Source organism: Natator depressus, chromosome 6 (genome assembly GCF_965152275.1).
Source record: "Natator depressus isolate rNatDep1 chromosome 6, rNatDep2.hap1, whole genome shotgun sequence".
Lineage (NCBI taxonomy): Eukaryota > Metazoa > Chordata > Testudines > Cheloniidae > Natator > Natator depressus.
The window spans coordinates 5,395,181-5,420,459 of NC_134239.1; the positions used below are offsets into that span (position 1 = coordinate 5,395,181).

Consider the following 25,279-nt stretch of genomic DNA (forward strand, 5'->3'; position numbering starts at 1 on the left):
ATTTGTACAAAGTTTCACTGCTTAATTTCCCCCAGTAACTACAGAGTTAACCTCTCACTTTCTTTCTTTTAACTTCCCCTACTGCGGTTGCCTGCTTGTCTGGGCCCAATACTTTTTTTCTTTCTTGTTGCATTATTTCTTTCCATGGGCACAGGCATTGTTTCACTACCAATTTAGCAAAGAAGGTGGGCTTTTTGACTAACCCCACTTTTATTTATTTATACACACATTTATTTCTCATATCTAGATGCACCTTATTTAACAATAACCTTAAATCTTTATGGCCGGACATAAGACAACTTTCCCTTATTTGAGGCAGTAACAACCCCTCACCACCGGTGCTTTGTAGGAAAGGACAGTAGCAGGGCTAGGGACAACAGGAAAGGTAGGGAGTTGTCAAGGTTCCTTCCCCACTCTGAACTCTAGGGTACAGATGTGGGGACCTGCATGAAAACCTCCTAAGCTTACTTTTACCAGCTTAGGTTAAAACTTCCCCAAGATACAAATTATTTTACCCTTTGCCCTTGGATTTCCACTGCCACCGCCAAACTTTATCTGGGTTCCTGAAAAACGGAGTTGGACCCATCTTTCCCCCACAAATCCTCCCAACCCTTGCACCCCACTTCCTGGGGAAGGTTTGGTAAAAATCCTCACCAATTTGCATACGTGACCACAGACCCAAACCCTTGCATCTGAGAACAATGAAAAAGCATTCCGTTTTCTTACAAGAAGACTGTTAATAGAAATAGAAGTAAATAGAAGTAAAGGAATCACCTCTGTAAAATCAGGATGGTAGATACCTTACAGGGTAATTAGATTCAAAACATAGAGAATCCCTCTAGGCAAAACCTTAAGTTACAAAAAAGACACACAGACGGAAATAGTCATTCTATTCAGCACAGTTCTTTTCTCAGCCATTTAAAGAAATCATAATCTAACACATACCTAGCTAGATTACTTACTAAAAGTTCTAAGACTCCATTCCTGTTCTATCCCCGGCAAAAGCAGCACACCGACAGACACAGACCCTTTGTTTCTCTCCCTCCTCCCAGCTTTTGAAAGTATCTTGTCTCCTCATTGGTCATTTTGGTCAGGTGCCAGCGAGGTTACCTTTAGCTTCTTAACCTTTACAGGTGAGAAGATTTGTTTTCTCTGGCCAGGAGGGATTTTAAAGGGGTTTACCCTTCCCTTTATATTTATGACAGTGTGCATGTGGTATATCAGTGTGCATATCAAGTTTTGGCAGGTGTGTGTCCCTTGCCCTGCCCAGTGCTCAGGCTGGCGTCCCCCCTCCGCCCAATGCAGGGCTTCCTGTGCGATGACAGAATCATCGGACTCGAAGAGACCTCAAGAGGTCATCTACTCCACTTACCTGCACTCACAGTGGAACTGAGTATTATCTAGACCATCCCTGACAGGTGTTTCTCTAAAAATTTCTAATGGTGGAGATTCCACAAACTTCCTATGAAAGTTATTCCAGTGCTTAGCCACCCTCACTGTTGGGATATTTTTCTTAATGTCCAACCTAAACCACCCTTGATGAAATTGAAGTGCATGGGTTCCTGTGGTATCCTCCTCCGCCCTCCGCCCACACACACACACACACACATTCTTTTGCAATTTTATTCCTAACTGTATTCCAAAAACTCTGTGTAACAGGTTGGGTCACAGAAACCCCTTTGGAACTGCCACCCCAAGTCCTGAGATGTGAAGTTGAACATATCACCCCCTCAGTGGATACCCCGTAGTCACCAGCTTATAAAATCATTCTCTCTCTCTGACCCTGTGATAATTCCCATGTTTTGTCCACTGATCTCCCCTGGGGCCTGCAGACCTTGTTGGAATACAAAAAAATTAATAAAAATAACAATACAATAAAGAACAATACTCCCATGGGCTCTGCAAAATTACTTTGTAATGGGCTGGGAATTGAATTCACCTATTTTCACTCCCCACCACTAAACCAATACAGAGTTAAACAGATTCAAGAAATTGTTAGGAGTTTATTCATTGCTTTCCTCAGGGCATCCTTCACCTCTCTGTTCCTCAGGCTGCAGATGAGGGGGTTCAACATGGGGATCACCACCGTGTAAAACACTGAGGTCACTTTGTCTCTGTCCATGGAATAGCTGGAGGTGGGACGTAAGTACATGAAGAAGAGAGTGCCAAAAGACAGGACCACAGAGGTCAAGTGGAAAGTGCAGGTGGAGAAGGCTTTGTGCCGACCCTTGGAAGAGCGTATCTGCAGGATGGTGGAGATGATATAGACATAGGAGAGGATGACAGTCAGAAAGCTGCTCACTGTAATGCAGCTCATGAAAGCAAACACCACAATCTCATTGATGCAGGTTTCAGAACAGGAGAGCACCAACAGTGGGAGGACGTTACAGAAGAAATGATTGATGATGTTGGAGCTGCAGAATGACACCCGAAATGTAAAACACATGTATATCATTGAAACCACCACCCCCACAACGTACAGCCCAGCCACCAGCTGTTTACAAAGCTGCCTGGACATGGTGACCGTATAGAGCAGCGGGTTACAGATGGCCACATAACAGTCATACGCCATCACAGCCAGCAAGAGGCACTCAACATCTCCAAAAATGATAGAGAGATGCATTTGCACAGTACAGGCAGTGTAAGAAATGCTTTTCCTCTCGGCAAAGAAATTCAGCAGCATCTTAGGGGAAATTATTGAGGAAAGGCAGAGGTCACAGAAAGACAAATTCCTGAGGAAAAAGTACATGGGGGTGTGGAGTTGGGGATCAATTGTGATTAACAAGATCATCCCCCCATTCCCCAGCAGGGTGATACCATAAATCAGTTGGAACACCACAAACAGCGAGACCTGCAGCTCCGGACGATCTGTCAGTCCTGAGAGAATGAACTCAGTCGCCTCCGAGTGTTTTCCCTCTTCCATCACCTCTGAACAGAGATCAGGCAGCTACAGAAATGGAGATCAGTTTCCTCATGGACATCAGTACCCGCTCCAGGACGGGCTTAATCCACAGAGCCAGATGTTCACAGCTGGTCATTCCAGGTGTTCGATAAAATGCACATGCTGTGCAAATACAATGACAAGCAGGTTAATCATGCCCCCACACAAACACTCCTGTTCACTAATCCGAACAGAAAAGAGTAACTTGTGACTGTGCTGTGAGAGAATCAGTCTGAAGAGATTATTCCTCAGCTAAACAAGGGGTGAAAGTAAAGGAATGCCAATCTTTCCACACTCTGTGGTAAAGTTCCTCACTGTGCTAATTAAGCTTTTTGGCATATACTTGAGCCTGTATGAAAACCCAGAGATATAATGGGAAGCCCTGGCTTCAGTGATTATGTAATTGCCTATTTTTCCAACCCAGCAGGTCGCTCCTTTTTCTGAAGGGGTTGGAGATGGGGCTGAGGCTTTTGGTGCTGGAGGTCTGGAATTCAATACCTGCTGATCCCCATGGTGTCTCTCTGTGTATGTTTGTGTGTGTGTGTGTGACTCTAATTCCAGACAATAGCACGTACCTGCTGAGAAGAGAGAAAGAGATGCATGGGTGTTTTCTCATCGAAAGAAACTGCCAATTAGGAGCATTTGGGAAATTTTATACTGAGATGTGTGATCGATGGGACATGATTCCTGAAGCAACTGGGAATACCTGAGCTCAGAGAGACACAACACCTAATTAATACATTCAGTGAACCAAAGCTACCCTCGGTTAATTGGTGCTCTGGGGATTAATTTGTCCCACTCTTTCCTACTGTGTTATTAAATGGTGCAATTTCTACCAGAGTTACAGAGTATGACATTATTGGTATATTTCATCCAGCTGCTTTCAGTGCAAGCGAAGTACTGTGTAGAGCTGATCCACAACGGGGATTTGTCTGTGGAGACCAAAATCTTTTAGCTAAAAACTTAATAGTTTGACTCAAAAGTACCATGGGGGTTCCTCAGATACCACACACCACCAATCTCTTCCATGGACCAGATTCACAGGCTAGACTATATCCCCCATGACGCATGATGGTTTCTCCTCTTGCTGAACTGCCCTGGAACATCACCAGAGTCCCACAGCCATGGTTTTGGGAGGAGGGATTTTTGGTATTTTGATGGAAAGCTTATAATTTCCAGGGAAAAGATAATTTCTTGGAAAAGATAGTTAAATGGAAAATCCAATTTCCTATTAAAAAAACTTCTCAAGAAAAATGATCAACCAGCCTTAGCAACAAATTGGGAATAAAAGAACGAGAAGTTAGATACAGGTTGTCATAAATATAAAGGGAAGGGTAAACCCCTTTAAAATCCCTCCTGGCCAGAGGAAAAATCCTCTCACCTGTAAAGGGTTAAGAAGCTAAAGGTAACCTCGCTGGCACCTGACCAAATGTTCCAATGAGGAGACAAGATACTTTCAAAAGCTGGGAGGAGGGAGAAAAACAAAGGGTCTGTGTCTGTCTGTATGATGCTTTTGCTGGGGACAGAACAGGAATGCAGTCTTAGAATTTAGTAAGTAATCTAGCTAGGTATGTGTTAGATTATGATTCTTTTAAATGGCTGAGAAAATAGCTGTGCTGAATAGAATGACTATTCCTGTCTGTGTGTCTTTTTTGTAACTTAAGGTTTTGCCTAGAGGGATTCTCTATGCTTTGAATCTAATTACCCTGTAAGGTATTCACCATCCTGATTTTACAGAGGTGATTCTTTTTTACTTCTATTAAAAGTTTTCTTGTAAGGAAGCTGTATGCTTTTTCATTGTCCTAAGATCCAAGGGTTTGGGTCTGTGGTCACGTATGCAAATTGGTGAGGATTTTTACCAAACCTTCCCCAGGAAGTGGGGTGCAAGGGTTGGGAGGATTTTGGGGTGAAAGATGTGTCGAAACTACGTTTTCTCAGGAACCCAGATAAAGTTTGGTGGTGGCAGTGGAAGTCCAAGGGTAAAATAGTTTGTACCTTGGGGAAGTTTTAACCTAAGCTCGTAAAAGTAAGCTGAGGAGGTTTTCATGCAGGTCCCCACATCTGTACCTTAGAGTTCAGAGAGAGGAAGGAAACTTGATACAGGTGAAACATACTAATTTTTTCTGGCTGTAGCTGATATCTTCTCAGTTATTCCTGGTTCCAGAATCACCTTATTTTCCTGGCCTCAGTAGGTGGAATGTAAAACCTGTAAGACATGTAACTGTACTCCAGATTATCTAGCTATTGCTACCATGGTGATTGGCATGCTATACTATGTCCTTCCCTTGCTTGGTTACTCCCCAAAGTAGGAAACATAGGTTCACTCATTTTGCTTGATGGAGACCACATGATGACCAAAGGAGTTCAGGGGGAGGCCACAGCATGCTATGGACTTGTGCAGTTCATAAAAATGTCACAAAACTATCCCACTTGTATGTATATTATCTGCACACAGAGCTCAGCTCTAAGATGCTAAATAAATCTGCGAGTCAACTAGAAATAGCCATATGCTCATCGCAAATATTAATAATACTTTTTATAATATATGTGAAGTTATGACACTGTATGATGTTATTCATACATGTTCCAAATGCAGGCTGGCAAACTGGTCCCTCTTGAACAAAGAAATGTGTGCTCTGATTAATTTTGTATCTAAACAGAAATCAGAGTTGTCAAGGAGGAAGGGAAACAAAGAAAGCCCAAGAAAGGTAAGGAAAAAGTAGCAGGGAACATCCTTCTACAAAGACATTTTGTCTTGTCTTAACCAGGTGGAAATGTTTCTCAAAGTGAGGATAGGACTATAAAAAGAGGGGGCAGACATCGCAAGGCACCAATCGCACTCTCTCTCTCTCTCTCTGCCCATTGATTCACTGGATCTGATGGGATAAAGGAAGCAGCCATTGGACTGGGGGAAGGGTCCTGACCTCAGATGTTTTCTCAGTAAGACTGCTGAAAGCATGTGGTGAGGAAAGTTTTGCTTTGAATTTCACATCATTTGTTAATTTAGGCACAAGTTGCATTCTAGCTTTATTTTTCTTGAAACTATGTCTGATTTCTATGCCTCCTTATTTGCACTCACTTAAAATCTCTTTGTCATCAATAAAATTTGTGTTTTTTTTTATTTTATCTAATCCAGTGTGTTTAAATAGAAGTGTCTGAGAAACTAAGTTCCACATATGTTAGTGTTATTCAAGAAATAGTGAACAATGTAGCTTGTATTGTCCAGGAGAGGACTGGGCAGCACAGGACATACATTTCGGGAGGGAAATCGAAGACTGGGGAGTGTGTTGGGGTTACCCTGCAGTATAACCAAGGGTGGTGAGAGCCTGAGTGTCACCCAACTGTGCAGGCTATTCCTGTGCAGGCTGCAGTTACACACACATGCTCAGGGTGTGATTTGCATGTGAGACAGTTTTTTGTGAGTGGCCAGGTGGAAACCACTTTATGAAGGGTTGGCAAGGTTGTAGGCAGGTGTGACACAGCTGTGGAATAGTCTGAGTTGGACCCAGGTATGTCACAGCCACCAACCTAGAAAATATCTCAGTAACACCAAAGGTGTGTTGGTGACTGACCTGAGTGTTTGATTGACATGAAAGGGTGAGGTTCCCCAAGGGATGGGCCCAACCATGGTTGCAGATGCACAAGCCAATTGTGGTCATGACCTACCCCCAAGGAGATCCTTGGCAGGCCCAGTGATGACTCTTCCCTTCATCAATATGGGACCAGAAATTATCCCCCACGGGTCTCAAGGCTTGGCTGCTATTATCAGTGCTCCAGGGCATGTTGGTGCCCCCTTCTCCTAAGTGGTGCCAACCTGTGAGACATTACAGGGTTGATTGTATTTGGAGGAAAGATTGATGATACAAGTCAGCTATATTCTTTGGTATAATCCGTGGGCAAGGGGTTACAAAGAATGTACACAACGTCCTGCTTCCCTGAACACCACTAGAAACAACCAACAGCCAACAATCTCTGTATTCAGAAACTCCCAAGTCTGTCACTCCAGGTCTGTGCCCAGGAAACACTATTCCCCTACTTCCTCTAGGAACTCATAATTCCTCCTCCTGGCTTCTCTGCCTCCTGTGACCCGGAGGTGCCTGGGACAGTCCTCATTGAAAATGCTAAGATCAGGGCAGGCTACAAAAAGGAGGATATTCCCCGAACTGGTGGTTAACACTCAAGATCTCTGCAGATGCTGCTACAAAATATCTCCAAGCAGGCCAGCGCCCTCCCAATTCTTTTGTTAGTTTTCTTTATTTCCCATAAGTTATAGTCCGTGAAACGGAGTGTGACGTTGCACCCCATAATCCTTTACAGAAATATGCTTATGAGTGTAAATATGACATAACTGGAATGTGGTTTATGCTAGATAGGCCATGTAACATATCTCTGCAAAGGCTATCATCTACTGGATATATTCATCCTATTTCCTTGCATGTATCAATTTTGTATTAGAAGTTACAAATATTGGCTATGTACTTATTTGATTTTAAGTAGCCTCAGTGAAGCAGTTGGTCAGCTTCTTAAGAAAAGTCTATTCTCTGTAAGTGCCCATTCAAGAAAGCTAACTTAAGCTAACAATGAACTTTGAAAGATGCCAATCCACAACTGAGCTTTCCTGGGAATGTGGCATGGGAGCTGGACATCTGAGTGTTAGAGACAGGAACACTTCTTAAGCTGTTTTCAGTTAAGCCTGCGGCTAGTGGGGGATGTGGTTCAGACTTGGCTCTGTGTTTGCAGCAGGAAAGTGTGTGTGGCTCAGACACGATAAGGTACTTAAGTCCCAAGCTGGCAGGGAAAACAGGCTCTCGGGTAGTCTAGACACACCCGGAGGCAATCCCTAAGGGGTTTCTGTGACCCAGCCCATCTCACAGAGTTTAGGAATTAAATTGCAAAACAATGGGGGAGGATGGGAAGGATAGGAAAAGAACCAATGAACTTCAATTGCAGAAAGTGCAGTTTAGGGTGGACAATAGGAAAGGAAACCCAGCAGTGAGGGTGGCTAAGTACTGGAATAACTTTCCCAGGAAGGTTGTGGAATCTCCACCACTGGAGACTTTTAAGAGCATTTTAGACAAACACCTGTCAGGGATTATCTAGATAATACTTAGAACTGCCATGAGTGCAGGGGACTGGAATAGATGACCTCTCAAGGTCCCTTCCAGTCCTATTATTCTATGATCTCGCAAAGAGCCCTGCCCTGAGAGGAGGGGGGACACCAGCCTGAGCAGTGGGCATGCCAAGGGACACACACCTGCCTCCACTTGATATTCAGCTCCACTGTGCCCCCCACCACATGCACACACATAGTGCCCAATGCACACCAAACACATACACAAACACGTAGTGTCCACTGCACACCAAACACACAAATACACAAAATGCCCACTTCATGCACACACACACAGTGCCCACTACACACAAAACACACACACAAAAAGACAGAGTGCCCACTACACAAACACAGCCCTACACTGAGCTCAGTCAGAATGCAGAATAATCTCTACTGGTAAACCGGGACAGCTCGAATATTTCCAAATAGCTTGAACAAAAAGAACCAAAGGGGATTCTGCTGCCCTGGCAGGGAGATAGGACTAGATTTCCCAGCTGGTCTTTTCCATCGGCAGCTTTTTTGAGGCCTGGTTTATGCTTGAAAATTAGATCAACAGAGCTCCATCACACAGGGCGGGGAAATTTTTCACACCCTGTGAGAGGCAGTTAGCTTGCACAGACCCTCAGTGTAATTCTTTCATTGACCAAGCTACTTCCTCTCGGAGACGTAGATTAACTACATTGAAGGAAAACCCTTCCATCAATGTGGAAAGCATCTACACTATGGCGCTGCTGCATATCATAGCTGAGTAAATGTAATGGCTTTAGTATAGACATTCCCTGAATCAATGGGTGATTTTACTCCCTCCCTATTAAAGCTATTTTTCTCTCCTTTTCCATTATTCTTCTCCCTCCCTTGATAAAGCTCTTTCCTTCTTTTGATAGGTAAATATGTTCAGAAAAGTTGCAATTTCTCCTCTCAGGATAATTCCTTCCTTCCCCTCCCAAGAATGTCATTTCAATTAAAGGCCAAAATGCCTGAAAACTGACTTATTTATCCATGTCTTGGTGGTATCTATTTGTTTTTCCTCCTTTCACTTAAGATGAGTTTGGGGCAAAAGCCATACCTTCTCAGATCCGTAAAAATCAGTTGAAGAGTTGAACTTTTCCCTGTTTGCTAACCGTACAAACATTACCCTTAATAACTCTGCAGCTGCTTTCTGGGATGACATTGACATTTGCTCCCTGGAGCATCTTTGCTCCCAGGACGACAGGTGTGCACATCACATGCAATTAATGGTGTTGCCTTCCTTGTGAAATGGAACGCAGAGGGCCAGAGCATCAGCTGGTCTGGATGGCTCTCTCTCCTGTGAGGGCTTTTGAACATGATACGAAACTGAGGCAACTGTATTCCACGTAATGTGTTGGTCACCTCTCCAAAAGTCTCTTTAAGCAATTTTCCAGCGTTGGGAAACCGAAGTATCTAGAAATGAATGAATTTCTGCCAGACTGATCATAGAATTACAGACTTTAAGGTCAGAAAGGGTCATTATGATCGTCTTGTCTTACATCCTGCACAACGCAGGTCACAGAATCTCACCCACCCACTCCTGTAACAAACCTCTAACCTATGTTTGAGCTATTGAAATCCTCAAATCATGGTTGAAAGACTTCGAGGTGCAGAGAATCCTCCAGCAAGTGCTTCCTCCATGCTGCAGAGGAAGGCAAAAAACCCTCAGGGCCTTTGTCAATCTGCCCTGGAGGAAAATTCCTTCCTGACCCCAAATATGGTAATCAGCTGAACTCTGAGCATGTGGGCAAGAGTCACCAGCCAGACACCAATGAAAGAATTCTCTGTAGTAATTCAGATCCCACCCCATCTAATATTCCATCACAACCATTGGGCATTTATACCGTTAATAGTTGAAGATCAATTAATTGACAAAATTAGGCTATCCCATCATGTCATCCCTTGCATAAACTTATCAAGTTTAGTCTTGAAGCCAGATATGTCTTTTGTTCCCACTGCTTCCCTTAGAAGGTTATTCCAGAACTTCACTCCTTTGATGGTTAGAAACCTTCGTCTAATTTCAAGCCTAAACTTCCTGATGGCCAGTTTTTATCTATTTGTTCTTGTGTCCACATTGGTAGTGAACTTAAATAATTCTTCTCCCTCTGCGGTATATAGCCCTCTGATATATTTATAGAGAGCAATCATATCTCCCCTCAGCCTTCTTTTGTTTAGACTAAACAAGCCAAGCTCCTTGAGTCTCCTTTCATAAGACAGGTTTTCCATTCCTTGGATCATCCTAGTAGCCCTTCTCTGTTCCTGTTCCCATTTGAATTCATCCTTCTTAAACATAGGAGACCAGAACTGCACACAGTATTGCAGGTGAGGTCTCACCAGTATCTTGTATAATGGTACCAACACCTCCTTACCTCTACTGGAAATACCTCGCCTGTTGCATCCCAAGACCCCATTAGCTTTTTTTCATGGCCATATCACATTGGTGGCTCATAGTCATCCTGCAATCAACCAATACTATGAGATCCTTGTCCTCCTCTGTTACTTCCAAATGATGTGTACCCAGTTTATAACAAAAATTCTTGTTATTAATCCCTTGCACTTTTCACTATTAAATTTATGAATAATTTATTGTAAAAAAAATGCCATTGGGGTTAACCTGAAACTATTCACATATGTGTTACAAAGTCTCCAAATAACCTGTCCCAAAAAAAAGTGAGTGGAGGAGGAGGATTTAGGTGCTGGTCTCAGAGCGGCCACCGGTAGGAGGTGGTGATGCTCCCTCTCTTTGTAATTTTTAGCTCAAAAGGTAGGGTGTTCACGTGTGAGGTGGGAGATCCAGGTTCAATTCCCCCTTCTGTCCAGTGCTGGGCAAAGATGTGCACTTGAGTTTCTTGTATTTCCAGAAGGCATCCCAGCCCTTAAGTGATGTGCTATTCCAGTATGGGTTGCTCTCAATCTCTCCTTTCAAAGTTGTTCTAGGGTGGAAAACTAATTAAAAAACCTTTGGAACAGAGACATGAAGTTGAGCATGTCGGTGCCCCGAGCCACTTGTCTGTAGAGTCATTATCTCTTTCTGGCCCTGTGATTCTTCCCGTGTTTTATCCACAATGCAACAGCTTCAACAGGAGAGACTGAGGCCATATCTACACAACTGGCTTGATCGGTACTACTGCGATAGACAAAATGGTGTTGATTGAGCAGGTCTGGGGAAGACATGCTAAGTCAATGGGAGGGCTGATCTACGCTACCCTGTCGGATGATCTGTGTTCCACTGCTTCTGTTACGTAACTCTCCGGTTGACGTAGCATGGTGTGGACACCACTTTAAGTCAGACTAACTTAGTCAACTTGAAGTAGCATAACTTAGATCAATTTACACCAGTAGCGTAGACCAGTCCTGAGAGCAATGCAGGACAGAACATAGCCAAGTCACCAGGATAATGTCCGGCAATTTGGGAGACCCACTTTCAAATTGCTTCTCCCCATCAGACAAAGGGGGGATTGACCGGGATCTCCCACTTCCCACGGGAGTGATCTAATCACTCATTTAAAGTCTACAAGGGAAGCAGCACCATTAGTGCCTCTTCCATTCCCATCCCTTTTGTCAGTGTGGCCCTACATTGTCTTTGCATTTACATAAAAAAGTATCCAGGAAGGAAAGGAAATGTTCCATTTCTGGTCATATAAATAGTTCCTTCGACCCCCACAGGACATTTCTGTCAATGTTTTCAATTTGCCAAACATTTAAGGAATTTTTAGATTTGGTTCAGGTTGAACTGAATTTGTTTTTCCATTTTTTGTAACGCCCCATGAACTAAAAAATCTGCTGTTGGCCCAGCTCTTTCCATTTCTCACTCTCTGTAACCTGAGCTGTACAATTCCCAGAATCCCTATTCTTCAGAGTCCATAGGATTTACCCGCAGAACTAAGAGTAAGACCTCATAGCGAACCTGCTGATGTGGTATAAACATTTAGTGTCTGATACGACTTTTTCTTTCTGTTTAATTTATGTGCTCGAGAAAACTCACCCTTTCCATATTATTTTGTATTCAGTTCACTGCAGATTCTCACAGTGGACGTACACACACCATGTTCTCTTTCGGATATGTTTCAAAGGAGCAGCCGTGTTAGTCTGTATTCGCAAAAAGAAAAGGAGGACTTGTGGCACCTTAGAGACTAAGGTGCCACAATTACTCAGATAAATTGGTTAGTCTCTAAGGTGCCACAAGTCCTCCTTTTGTTCTTTCGGATATGTTACCCTTGTACTTATTTGTTTTGTTGCTCCCTTAACTTAAAATAAAGGCCATTTTGATGGAAATCACCTTTCTCCTCCACATGAATGGATACAAACCAGGCGACAATATCTACAACAACCACACAGAGGAAATAAAGAGCTGCAGAATATCAGGAGGGGGTGCAAAACTCCCTTTCGTTCAGCCATGGAAACCACACACTTCATACTTGCAACTGCAAACCAAAACCAAAGCCACTACAAAGCAAAAGGAGATAGATTAGACGCCCCCCTCTTCTTCCCCAATATAAATACCTCGATGCTTTCGAAGCACGATGCAAATATTCACACATCTGAAACAGGTGCCTCCTGGAATTTTGATGGGGTAATAGGCAAATAAAGTCCTGTTTTTAGTTGGGGCCTGAAGGCCCCATTGGAATACAAACCAATTAATAATAATAACAATATGGTTCTGCAAAATTACATTACAATTGTAAATTGAATTCACTTGTTTCCACTCCCCATCACTAAACCAGTACAGAGTTAAACAGGTTCAATAATTGGTTAGGAGTTTATTCATTGCTCTCCTCAGGGCGTCCTTCACCTCCGTGTTCCTCAGGCTGTAGATGAGGGGGTTCAACATGGGGATCACCAGCGTGTAAAACACTGAGGCCACTTTGTCTCTGTCCATGGAATAGCTGGAGGTGGGACGTAAATACTTAAAGAAGACAGTGCCAAAATTCAGGACCACCACAGTCAAGTGGAAAGAGCAGGTGGAGAAGACTTTGTGCCAGCCCTCGGCAGAGCGGATCTTAAAGACGGTGGAGATGATATAGACATAGGAGAGGAGGATGGTCACAAATTTGCTCACTGCAATGCACATCGTGAAAGCAAATATCACAATCTCATTGATGCGGGTGTCAGAACAAGAGAGCGCCAGCAGCGGGGGATCTCACAGAAGAAATGATTGATGATGTTGGAGCTGCAGAATGACAGCCGAAATGTAACACATGTGGGTATCATTGAATCCACCAACGCCCACAGCATACACCCCAGCCACCAGCTCTTTACAAAGCTGCCTGGACATGGTGACCGTATAGAGCAGTGGATTACAGATGGCCACATAACGGTCATACACCATCACAGTCAGCAATAAACCCTCAGAATGTGCAAAAGCGATAGAGAGAGACATTTGCACAGCGCAGGCAGTGTAAGAAATGCTTTTCCTCTCAGCTAAGAAATTCCGCAGCATTTTAGGGGAAATTGTCGAGGAAAGCCAGAGGTCACAGACAGACAAATTCCTGAGGAAAAAGTACATGGGGGTGTGGAGTCGGGGGTCAATCGTGATTAACATGATCATCCCCACATTGCCCAGAAGGGTGATACCATAAATCAGTAGGAACACCCCAAGCAGGGGAACCTGCATCTCCGGACGATCTGTCAATCCTGAGAGAATGAACTCAGTCACCTCCGAGTGATTTCCCTTTTCCATCTCCTCTTAACAGAGTTCAGGCTGCTACAGAGATGTGGGCAGGTGAATGGTGTGGAAAACATGCTTCTTCTCTGAAATGAAGTAAGTGAAGATAAATGGAGATCAGTTTCTCAATGGACATCAGTACCCGCTCCGGAAAGGGCTTCGTCCACAGAGCCAGATGTTCACAGCTGGTCATTCCAGGTGTTCGATAAAATGCAGATACTGTGCAATGACACGCAGGTTATGCCCCTCATGCAAACACTGCTGTTCACTAACGCGAACAGAAAACAGTGACTTGTGACTCTGTTGTGAGAGAATCAGGGTGAAAATCGTCTCAGTCTGAAGAGATTATTTGTTAGCGGAAGAAGGGATGAGAGTGAAGGAGTCTCAATCTTTCTACCCTCTTTGGGCTCTATGGAGCTCTATGGCTTGGCATGTCAGTTTGGGATAAATTTACTTACTGTGCTCATTAAGCTTTTTGGCATTTACTTGAGCCTGTATGAAAACCCAGAGACATAATGGAAAGCCCTGGCTTCAGTGACTATGTAATTGCTTACTTTTTTCCAATAGAGAATGTCGCTCCTTTAGCTGAAGGGGTAGGAGTTGGGACTGTGGCTTTTAGTGCTGGAGGTCTTGAATTTAATACCTGCTGATCACCATGCTGTCTGGGTGTGTGCGTGTTTGACTGTAATTCAGGACAATAGCAAGTACCTGCTAAGAAGAGAAAGAGAGATGTGTTGGTGTTTCCCCATCGACAGAAACTGCCAGTTTGGAGCATTCGGGAAGCTTTATACTGTCATTTGTGATCTGTGGGACATGATTCCTGAAGCAACTGGGAATAACTGAGCTCAGGAAGCCATAAAACCTAATTGATGCATTCAGTGAACCAAAGCCACCCTCAGTATAATTGGTGCCCTGGGGATTACTTCAACCTCCTCTTTCTTACTGTGTTCTTAAATGATGCAATTTCTACCAGAGTTACAGAGTATGACATTATTGGTATATTTCATCCTGCTGTTTTCAGTGCAAGCCAAGTACTCTATAGAGCTGATCCACAAGGGTTTCTTTTTTTTTCTGGAGACCAAAATCTTTTTGCTAAAACTTAACATTTCAGCTCGGAAATACCATGGGGGTGCCTTAGATACCACACACCACCAATCTCTTCCATGGGCCAAGCTCCCAGGCTGGACTACATCCCCCATGATTCATGATGGTCTCTCTTCTTGCTGAACTGCCCTGGAACATCATCAGAGTCCCACAGCCATGGTTTAGGGAGGAGGGGAGTTTGGTATTTTGAGGGAAAGCTTATAATTTCTGGGGAAAAGATAATTTCTTGGAAAAAATAGTTAAATTGAAAATCCAATTTCCCACCAAAAAAACTTTTCAAAAAAAATTTTCAAACAGGCTTAGCAACAAATTTGGAATCAAAGGAACAGAAGGTTAGATACAGGTGAAACGTACTAACTGTTTGAAGGTGTAGATGGTATCTTCTCAGTTATTCCTGGTTCCAGAGTAACTTCCTTGTCCTGGGCCCAGTAGCTGGAATGTAAAACATGTAAGATGTGTAAGAGTACTCCAGATTAGCAAGCTATTTATAGGATGCTAATCACCATGGTATCCTATGTCCTTCCCTTGCTAGGTTACTCCCCAAAGTAGGAAAGGTGGGTTCACTCATTTTGCTTGATGGAGACCACATGATGACCAGAGGAGCTCAGGGGGAGGCCACAGCATGCTCCAGACTTCTGCAGTTCTCAAAACTATCCCACTTGTATGCATATTATCTGCACACAGAGCTCAGCTTTAAGATGTTAAATAAATCTATGAGTCAACGAAAAATAGTAATGCTGTCATTGTAAATATTAATACATTTTTGACAACGTATGTGAAGTTATAACATCACACAGTATCATGTTATTAATACATGTTCCAAACGGAGGCTGGCAAACTGCTCTGTCTTAAACAAAGAAACTTGTGTTCTACTTAATTTTGTATATAAACAGCTGAGGAAAAAGCAGCAAGGAACATCCTTCTACATAGACATTTTGTCTTCTGGTAACCAGGTAGAAATGTTTCTCAAAGGTGGAATATGACTCTAAAAAGAAGGGGCAGACATCGCAAGGCACTGTGCTCTCTCTCTCTCTCTCTCTCTCTGCCCATTGAATCACTGGATCTGATGGGATAAAGGAAGCAGCCAATGGACTTGGGGAAGGCTCCTGACCTCAGATGTTTGGTCAGTAAGACTGCTGAAAACATGTCGTGAGGAAAGTTTTGCTTTGAATTTCACATCATTTGTTAATTTAGGCACAAGTTGCATTCTAGCTTTATTTTTCTTGAAACCATGTCTGACTTCTATGCCTCCTTATTTGCACTCACTTAAAATCTACCTTTGTAGTCAATAAAGTTTGTTTTTTTTTATTTTATCTAATCCAGTGTGTTTAAATAGAAGTGTCTGAGAAATTAAGTTGCATGCATGTTAGTGTTATTAAAGAAATAATGGACAATGTATGTGAAGATATAAGATTACACTGCATCATGTTATTCATACATGTTCCAAACTGAGGCTGGCAAACTGGTCTCTCTTAAACAAAGAAATGTGTGCTCTGCTTAATATTGTATCTAAACTGTAACCAGAGTCATTAAGCAGCAAGGGAAACAAAGGTAGCCCAAAAAGTTGAGGAAAAAGCAGAAGGGAACATACTTCTATATAGACTTTTTCTCTTCCAGGAAACAGGTGGAAATGTTTCTCAAAGGGTGGTAAAACTATAAAAAGAAGGGGCAGATATCACAAGGCACTGCTCTTGCTCTCTCGCTCTTCTCCTCCCACCCTCCCCCTGCCCCCTCTCTCTCTGCCCATTTATTCACTGCATCTGAAGGGAGAAAGGAAGCAGCCATTGGACTGGGGGAGGGGTCCTAACCTAAGACGTTTGGTAAGTAAGACTGCTGAGAGCATGTGGTGAGGAAACTTCCTTTTTGAATTTCACATCATTTATTAACTTAGGCAGAAGTTGCATTCTGGCTTTATTTTTCTTGTATCCATGTCTGAATTATATGCCTTCTCATTTGCACTCACTCAATAAACTTTGTTTTATTTTTTTTATCCAATCCAGTGTGTTTAAATAGAAATGTCTGAGAGTTCCATGCATATCAGTGCTGATAAAGAAATAATGGACAATGTAACTTGTATTCTCCAGGAGAGATTTGGACAGCACATGACATACATTTCGGGAGGGAAATCAAAGACTGGGGAGTGTGTTGGGGTCACCCTTCAGTATAACCAAGGGTGGTGAGAGCCTGAGTGTAACACAACTATTCCTGTGCAGGCTGCAGTTACACACACATGCTCAGGATGTGATTTGCATGCTAGATGGTTGTTTGTGAGTGGCCAGGTGGAAGCCACTTCAGCAAGGCATTGCAAGGTTGCAGGCAGGTGTGCCACAGCTGCTGATTAGTCTGGGTTGGACCCTGGTATGTCACAGCCACCAACCCAGAAAATATCCCTGTAACACCAAAGGTGTGATGCTGACTGACCTGAGTGTTTGATTGACATGAAAGGGTGAGGTTACCACAGGGATGGGCCCATGCACTGATCCATGGCTGCAGATTCACAAGGAAATTGTGGTCATCCCCTACCTCCAAGGAGATCCCTGGCAGGCCCAGTGATGACTCTTCCCTTCTTCACTATGGGAGCAGAAATTATGCCCCATCGGTGTCAAGGCTTGGCTGGTATTATCAGTGCTCCAGGGCATGTTGGTGCCCCCTTCTCCAAGGTGGTGCCCACCTGTGAGGCATTGCAGGGTTGATTGTTTTAGGAGCAAAATTGATGATCCAAGTCAGCTATATTCTTTTGTGTAATCCATGGGGAAGGGGTTACAAAGAATGGACAAAAAGTCCTCCTTCTGTGAACACCAGTAGAAACAACCAACAGCCAGCAATCTCTGTATTCAGAAACTCCCAAGTCTGTCACTCCAGGTTTGTACCCAGGAAACACAATGCCCCTACTTCCTCTAGGAACTTACAACTCCTCCTCCTGGCTTCTGTGCCTCCTGTGACCTGGAGGTGCGTGGGGCAGTCCTCACTAAAATGCCAAGGTCAGGGCAGGCTCCAAGAAGGAGGATATTCCCAAAACTGGTGGTTAACACTCAAGATCTCTGCAGCATCTCTGCAGATGCTTCCACAAAATATCTCCGAGCAGGCCAGCTCCCTCATGATTCTTTTTTTAGTTTTATATACTTCCTGTAAGTTATAGTCCATGAAACAGAGTGTGACGTTGCACCCCATAACACTTTATAGAAATATGCTTATGAGTGTAAATATGACGTAACTGGAATATGTTTTATGCCAGATGTGCCTTGTTACATATCTCTGCAAAGGCTATGCTCTACTGTATATATTCATGCTCTTTGCATTCATGTATCATGTTTGTATTCAAAGTTATGAATATTGGCTACGTTCTTCCTTGATTTTAAGTAGCCTCAGTGAAGCAGTTGGTCAGCTACTTGAGAAAAGACTATTCTCTGTAAGTGCACCTTCAAGAAACACTTAAGCTAACAATGATCTTTGAGAGACGCCAATCCACATGTGAGCTTTCCTGGGAATGTGGCGTCGTCTTCTAAGGAACTGAGTCATGCATGGACAGGTGACTTGCCCATGTGACTCCAAAACTCCATTTTGGAGCTGGATTCTACATCGTAGAGGAGAAGGAGTTTCCAACCACAAAACATAAAATATATAAGCCCATGGGGAAACCCCTCCATTTTGTCTTCAGCTTGCACAAAATATAGCCCCTCCACCCCACAGAGATGCCTGAAAGAAACTGGAACAAAGGACAGTAACTACAGGGGTGTGAGTGATTGCAGAACCCAGACTAGGAGGAAGTCTAGTCAGTAAAAGAGGCTTAATGGAACATCTCTGAGGGTGAGATTTACCTCCATTAATTTTTTACTGTATTAGGCTTAGACTTACATGTTTTATTTTATTTTGTTTGGTAATTCACTTTGTTCTGTCTGTTATTACCTGGAACCACTTAAATACTACCTCTGTATTTAATAAAATCACTTTTTACTAATTAAGTAACCCAGAGTATGTATTAATAATGGGGGTCAAACAGCTGTGCATATCTTTCTATCAGTTTTACAGAGGGCGAACAATTTATGAGTATACCTTTTATAAATGTAATAGAGGGTTAAACCAATTTATTGGGGTTTGGACCCCATTGGGAGCTGGTCATCTGAGTCCTGGAGACAGGAGCACTTCTTAAGCTGTTTTCAGTTAAGCCTGCAGCTTGTGCGGGACGTGGTTCAGACTTGGATCTGTATTTGCAGCAGGCAATCGTGCCTGGCTCATACAAGGTAAGGTACTGAAGTCCTAAGCTGGAAGGGAAAACAGGCTCAGAGGTAGTCTAGGCACATCAGGTGGCTGTCCCAAAGAGGTTTGTGAGACACAGCCCGTCACAGAGTGTTTAAGAATAAAATTGCAAAACAACGTGGGAGTAGGGGAAGAATAGTACAAGAACCGATGGACTTCAATTGCAGCAAGGGTGGTTTACGTTGGACATTAGGAAAAACATCCCAACATTGAGGATGGCTAAGCAGTGGAATAACTTGCTCAGGTAGGTAGTAGCTAGATTTCCCAACTGTTCTTTTTGATTGGCAGCTTCTCTGAGGCATGGTTTATGCTTAAAATTTAGATTAATAGAGCTCCATCACACAGGGCGGGGAAACTTTTCATAACCCGTGTGAGGCAGTTAGCTTGTATGGCCTCAGTGTAATTCTTCCATTGACCAAGCTACTGCCTCTCGGAGAAGTGGATTAACCACACTGAAGGAAAAACCCGTCCATCAACGTGGAAAGCACCTACACTGTGGTGCTGCTGCAAATCACAGCTGAGTCAATGTAATGGCCTTCGTATAGACATTCCCTGAATCAACTGCGGGGTTTTCCCCCTTCCTATTAAAGCGATTTTTCTCTCCTTTTCCGTCATTCTTCTCCCTCCCTTGTAAAGCTCTTTCCTTCTTTTGATAGGTAAATATGTTCAGAAATTTTTACTCTCAGCTTAGTTCCTTCCTTTCCCTCCCATGAATGTTATTTCAATTAGAGGCTGAAATGCTCTGAAACTGACTTGCTTGCCTATCACTTCATTGTACCTCTTAGTTTTTCCTCCCTTCACTTACAATGAGTTGAGGATGGAAGCAGTACCTGCTCAGAACCCTAAAATCAGAAATATCAAATCAAGAGTTGAATCTTTCCCTGTTTGCGATCCACACAAAAGTTACCCTTAATACCTCTCGATCTGCTTCCTGGGATGACTTTGAGATTTCCTCGCTCGAGCATCTTTGCTCCCAGGACAGCAGGTGTGCACAGCATATGCTATTCATATTGTTGCTGTGTCTTTCCTTGTGGAAATGGAACACAGAGGGGCCAGAGTCTCAGCTCTCGAAAGGCCTCTGAATATAACACAAATCTGAGGTGTCTGTTTTCCCCTTCATTTGTTGGTCACTGGTGGTTAACAATGAAGATTCTGCAACAAAGTATCTCCAAGCATGTCACCCCCCTCACTCCCTCCTGTCATCTGATGTGCTGTTTTCCCTCCCAGCCTGGGCCTCCAGAACCCTGCCTTTTTGAGCCATACATGCTAGCCTGTTGCAACACAGACCCAGAGCCTGAGTCACGCCCACAAAGCTGCAGATATATACTAATCTAGACTGAAAGCAATTCAGCAGGATACCTGTCTCCAGCACGAAGACACCCAGCTCCCAAAGGGATATAAACTACAAATAAATCCTTTTTACTCTGCATAAAGCTTATACAGGGTAAAATGATACATGTTTGCCCCCATATCACTTCAAGAAAGATATGCACAGCCGTTTGCCCCCCAAGGTAACAATTAATCACACTGTGTTTATAAATAACCAAAAGTGATTTTATTAAGTATAAAAAGTAGGATTTAAGTGATTTTAAGTCATAACAGATAAAAAAAAGTAAATCACAAAGGAAAATGTGCAAGGCTAAGCTTAATACACTCAGAAATGAGTTACAATTTTTAACTTCTCACCCCAGTTATTACTTGAGGTAAAATCCTTCTCAGGTCAGATGCCTTTTCTGACCTAGGTCCAGCCTGTTCTCACCCACCCCTGTGGTTACAGTACTTATGTTTCCAGGTGCTTGTGTGTATCTCTGTGGGGTGGGGAGGCTGTCTCTTAAGCGAGATGAAGACACTCATTTGCTTCCCCACTTTATAGAGCACCTCCACAAGGTGGGAAACCTTTGTTTCAAATTCCAACCCCCTCAGGAAAAGTACCAGCTTCAAGATGGAGCTCAGTATCTGGTGACATGGTCACATGTCACTGTAAGACCCCAATCTCCGTTCTTCCTGGTTTCTCCCACACGTACACAGGAAGACTTGCAGGTAAACAGAGCCATTTACAGTTCATTGATTCTGAAGCACCTTTAAAGGCTTCCACTTAATATGTCTAAATCAGTAATACAAATTTATGCCTTATTCTCCTAATTCCAGACATAAAAATAATCCATATAAACAAATAGGATGAACACACTTAGTAGATTATAAGATTTATAATGATATGTTACAGGGGCACTTAGCATAAAGTATATTTGTTATGTCTTATTCAGAAACATATTTTCATAAAGCATATGGAGTGCAATGTCACACAGAGCTTTGCCAAGCACAGGGCAGAAGGGGGAATTGAACCCGGATCCCACCTCACAGGTGTACACCCCAACTATTGGGCTAAAAATTACAAAGAGAAGGACCACCACCGCTTCCTACAGTGGCTCGGTTGTTACTGGCATCGAAATCCTCCCCCACACACAAACATTGTTTTGGGACAAAGTTATTTGGTGTATTTGTAACACATTTGTGAATAGTTTCAGTACTATCCAAACGGTATTGTTTTTGACAATAAATTATTAATCCAGAAGAAATTCACTCATTTCTAGACACCTTTGTGTCCCAACCCTGGGAAATTACTTAAAGAGACATTTGAAGAGGTGACCAACAAATAAAGTGGAATACAGTCACCTCAGTTTTGTATCATGTTAAAATGACCTTGTGGGAGAGACAGTGATCCAGGCCAGCTGATGTTCTGTCCCTCTGTGTTCCATTTCCACAAGGAAAGACACGGCAACAACATTAATTGCATGTGCCGTGCACACCTGTTGTCCTGGGAGCAAAGGTGCTCGAGGGAGCAAATCTCAAAGTCATCAAAGCCAAATTTAACCTCTGCCACCCAAGAAAGCAGCTCCATATGTATTAAGGGCAACATTGGTGTGGTGAGCAAACAGGGAAATATTCGACTCTGATTTTACGGTTCTGATTTTAGGGATCTGAGCAGGTACTGCTTTCATCCTCAACTCATTGTAAGTGAAGGGAGGAAAAACTAAGAGGTACAATGAAGTGATAGGCAAGCAAGTCAGTTTCAGAGCATTTCAGCCTCTAATTGAAATAACATTCGTGGGAGGGGAAGGAAGGAATTAAGCTGAGAGTAAAAATTTCTGAACATATTTACCTATCAAAAGAAGGAAAGAGCTTTACAAGGGAGGGAGAAGAATGACAGAAAAGGAGAGAAAAATCGTTTTAATAGGAAGGGGGAAAACTGCCCCATCGATTCAGGGAATCTCTATACTAAGGCCATTACATTGACTCAGCTGTGATTTGAAGCAGTGCCACAGTTGTAGATGCTTTCCACCTTGATGGAAGGGTTTTTTCTTCGATGGAGTTAATCCACTTCTCCGAGAGGCAGTAGCTAGGTCAAGGGAAGAATTACACTGAGGGCCATACAAGCTAACTGCCTCACACAGGGTGTGAAAAGTTTCCCCGCCCTGTGTGATGGAGCTGTGTTGATCTTATTTTTCAGCATAAACCAGGCCTCAAAAAAGCTGTCCATGGAAAAGACCAGTTGGGAAATCTAGTCCTATCTCCCTGCCAGGCAAGTTGGAAATATTGCAGCTGTCCCAGATTCCCAGTAGAGATTATTCTGCATTCTGATCGAGCTCAGTGTCAGGCTGTGTGCGTAGTGGACACTCTGTCTCTGTGTGTGTATGTTTGGTGTGCAGAGGGCCGTGTGTGTGTTTTGTGTAGTGGGCATTCTGTGTGTGTGTGTGTAGTGCGCCTTCTGTGTGTGTGTGTGCATTTGGTGTGCATTGGGGACTCTGTGTGTGTGTGTTTGGAGTGCAGTGGGCACTATGTGTGTGCATGTGGTGGACGGTACATTGGAGCTCACTGTCAAGTGGAGACAGGTGCATGTTTTTTGCCCTGCCCAGGGCTCTGGCTGGCGTCCCCGCTCCCTCCAGTGCAGGGCTCCTTGTGAGATCATAGAATAATAGGACTGGAAGGGACTTTGAAAGGTCATCTAGTCCAGTCCCCTGCACTCACAGCACAACTGAATATTAACTAGACAATCCCTGAGAGGTGTTTGTCTAACCTGCTCTTAAAAGTCTCCTGTGGAGGAGATTACATAACCTTACTGGGTAAGTTATTCCAGTGCTTAGCCACCCTCACTGTTGGGATATTTTTCCTAATGTCCAACCTAAACTAACCTTTGTGCAATTGAAGTCCCTCTGTTCTTGTGCTGTCATCCCCCTGCCCCCTCAACCCCACCCCCCCACACACACACATTGTTTTGCAATTTTATTCCTGAACACTGTGTGATGGTTTGGGTCACAGAAACCCCTTTGCAACTGCCACCCAATGTCTTGAGATGTGAAGTTGAACGTCTCCCTCTCGGTGGATGCCCGTAGCCACAAGCTTATAAAATCATTCTCTCTTTCTAGACCTGTGAGTCTTCCTCAGGTTTTCTCAACTGATCTCAGTTGGGGCCTGCAGACCTTGTTGGAATACAAACAAATTAATTTTAATAACAGAATAATAATGAAAAATACTCCCACGGACTCTACAAAATTACTTTGTAATGGGCTGTGAATTGAATTTACCTGTTTCCACTCTCCACCATTAAGCCAATACAGAGTTAAACAGATTCAGGAATTAGTTAGGAGTTTATTCATTGCTTTCCTCAGGGCATCCTTCACCTCTGTGTTCCTCAGGCTGTAGATGAGAGGGTTCAACATGGGGATCACCAGTGTGTAAAACACTGAGGTCACTTTGTCTCTGTCCATTGAATAGCTGGAGGGGGGATGTAAATACATGAAGAGGAAGGTGCCAAAAAACAGGACCACAGCGGTTAAGTGGAAAGAGCAGGTGGAGAAGGCTTTGCGCCTGCCCTCGGCAGAGCGGATCTGCAGGATGGTGGAGATGATATAGACATAGGAGAGGAGGACAGTCACAAAGCTGCTCACTGTAATGCAGCTCATGAAAGCAAACACCACAATCTCATTGATGCGGGTGTCAGAACAGGAGAGTGCCAACAGTGGGAGGACGTCACAGAAGAAATGATTGATGATGTTGGAACTGCAGAATGACAGCCCAAATGTACAACACATGTATATCATTGAATCCACCACCCCCACAGCGTACACCCCAGCCACCAGCTGTTTACAAAGCTGCCTGGACATGGTGACCGTATAGAGCAGTGGGTTGCAGATGGCCACATAACGGTCATACGCCATCACAGCCAGCAAGAGGCACTCAACATCTGCAAAAATGATAGAGAGATGCATTTCCACAGTGCAGGCAGTGTAAGAAATGCTTTTCGTCTCAGCTAAGAAATTCCGCAGCATCTTAGGGGAAATTATCGAGGAAATGCAGAGGTCACAGAAAGACAAATTCCTGAGGAAAAAGTACATGGGGGTGTGGAGTCGGGGATCAATTGTGATTAACAAGATCATCCCCCCATTCCCCACCAGGGTGATACCATAAATCAGTAGGAACACCACAAACAGGGGGACCTGCAGCTCCGGACGATCTGTCAGTCCTGAGAGAATGAACTCAGTCACCTCCGAGTGATTTCCCTCTTCCATCTCCTCTGAACAGAGATCAGGCTGCTACAAAGATGTGGGCATGTGGATGGTGTGGAAAACCTGTCCCTGCTTTGTAATGAAGTAAGTGAAGATAAAAGGAGATCAGTTTCTCAATGGACATCAGTACCTGCTCAGGGAAGGGCTTCGTCCACAGAGCCGGATGTTGACAGCTGGTCATTCCAGGTGTTCGATAAAATGCAAATGCTGTGCAAATACAATGAGATGCATGTTAATCATGCCCCCCCACACAAACACTCCTGTTCACTAATCCGAACAGAAAACTGTGACTTGTGACTCTGCTGTGAGAGAATCATTCTGGAGAGATTATTCCTTATCTAAAGAAGGGGTGAGAGTGCAAGAGTGTCAATCTTTCTACCCTCTTTGGGCAAGGGGAGCTCAGTGGCTTGGCATGTCTGTTTGGGGTAAAGTTGCTTACTGTGCTAATTAAGGTTTTTGGCATTTACTGGAGCCTGTATGAAACCCAGAGACATCATGGGAAGCCCTGGCTTCAGTGACTAGGTAATTTCCTATTTTTTTCCAACCCAGGAGGTTGCTCCTTTAGCTGAAGGGGTCGGGGTTGGGACTGAGGCTTTTGGTGCTGGAGGACTGGAGTTCAATACCTG

General features: G+C 43.5%; 2 protein-coding genes and 1 pseudogene across 2 annotated transcripts; all 3 read right to left on the reverse strand.

Annotated features, from left to right (window-relative positions):
• Positions 1-1,984: 1,984 nt before the first annotated feature.
• On the reverse strand, positions 1,985-2,923 carry LOC141989881 (olfactory receptor 5W2-like). The gene has a single exon (XM_074956805.1). It carries the CDS (start codon positions 2,921-2,923, stop codon positions 1,985-1,987), a length of 939 nt encoding a protein of 312 aa, XP_074812906.1.
• Positions 2,924-12,804: 9,881 nt separating this feature from the next.
• On the reverse strand, positions 12,805-13,743 carry LOC141989153 (olfactory receptor 5AR1-like; annotated as a pseudogene).
• A 9,974-nt stretch (positions 13,744-23,717) lies between these two features.
• Positions 23,718-24,656, reverse strand: LOC141989882 (olfactory receptor 5W2-like). Its single transcript, XM_074956806.1, has one exon. It carries the CDS (start codon positions 24,654-24,656, stop codon positions 23,718-23,720), a length of 939 nt encoding a protein of 312 aa, XP_074812907.1.
• Positions 24,657-25,279: the final 623 nt, after the last annotated feature.

Bases quoted from the DNA above. Each gene is read 5' to 3' on its own strand.
- LOC141989881 (XM_074956805.1), bottom strand. From the start codon at position 2,923: ATGGAAGAGGGAAAACACTCGGAGGCGACTGAGTTCATTCTCTCAGGA.
- LOC141989882 (XM_074956806.1), bottom strand. From the start codon at position 24,656: ATGGAAGAGGGAAATCACTCGGAGGTGACTGAGTTCATTCTCTCAGGA.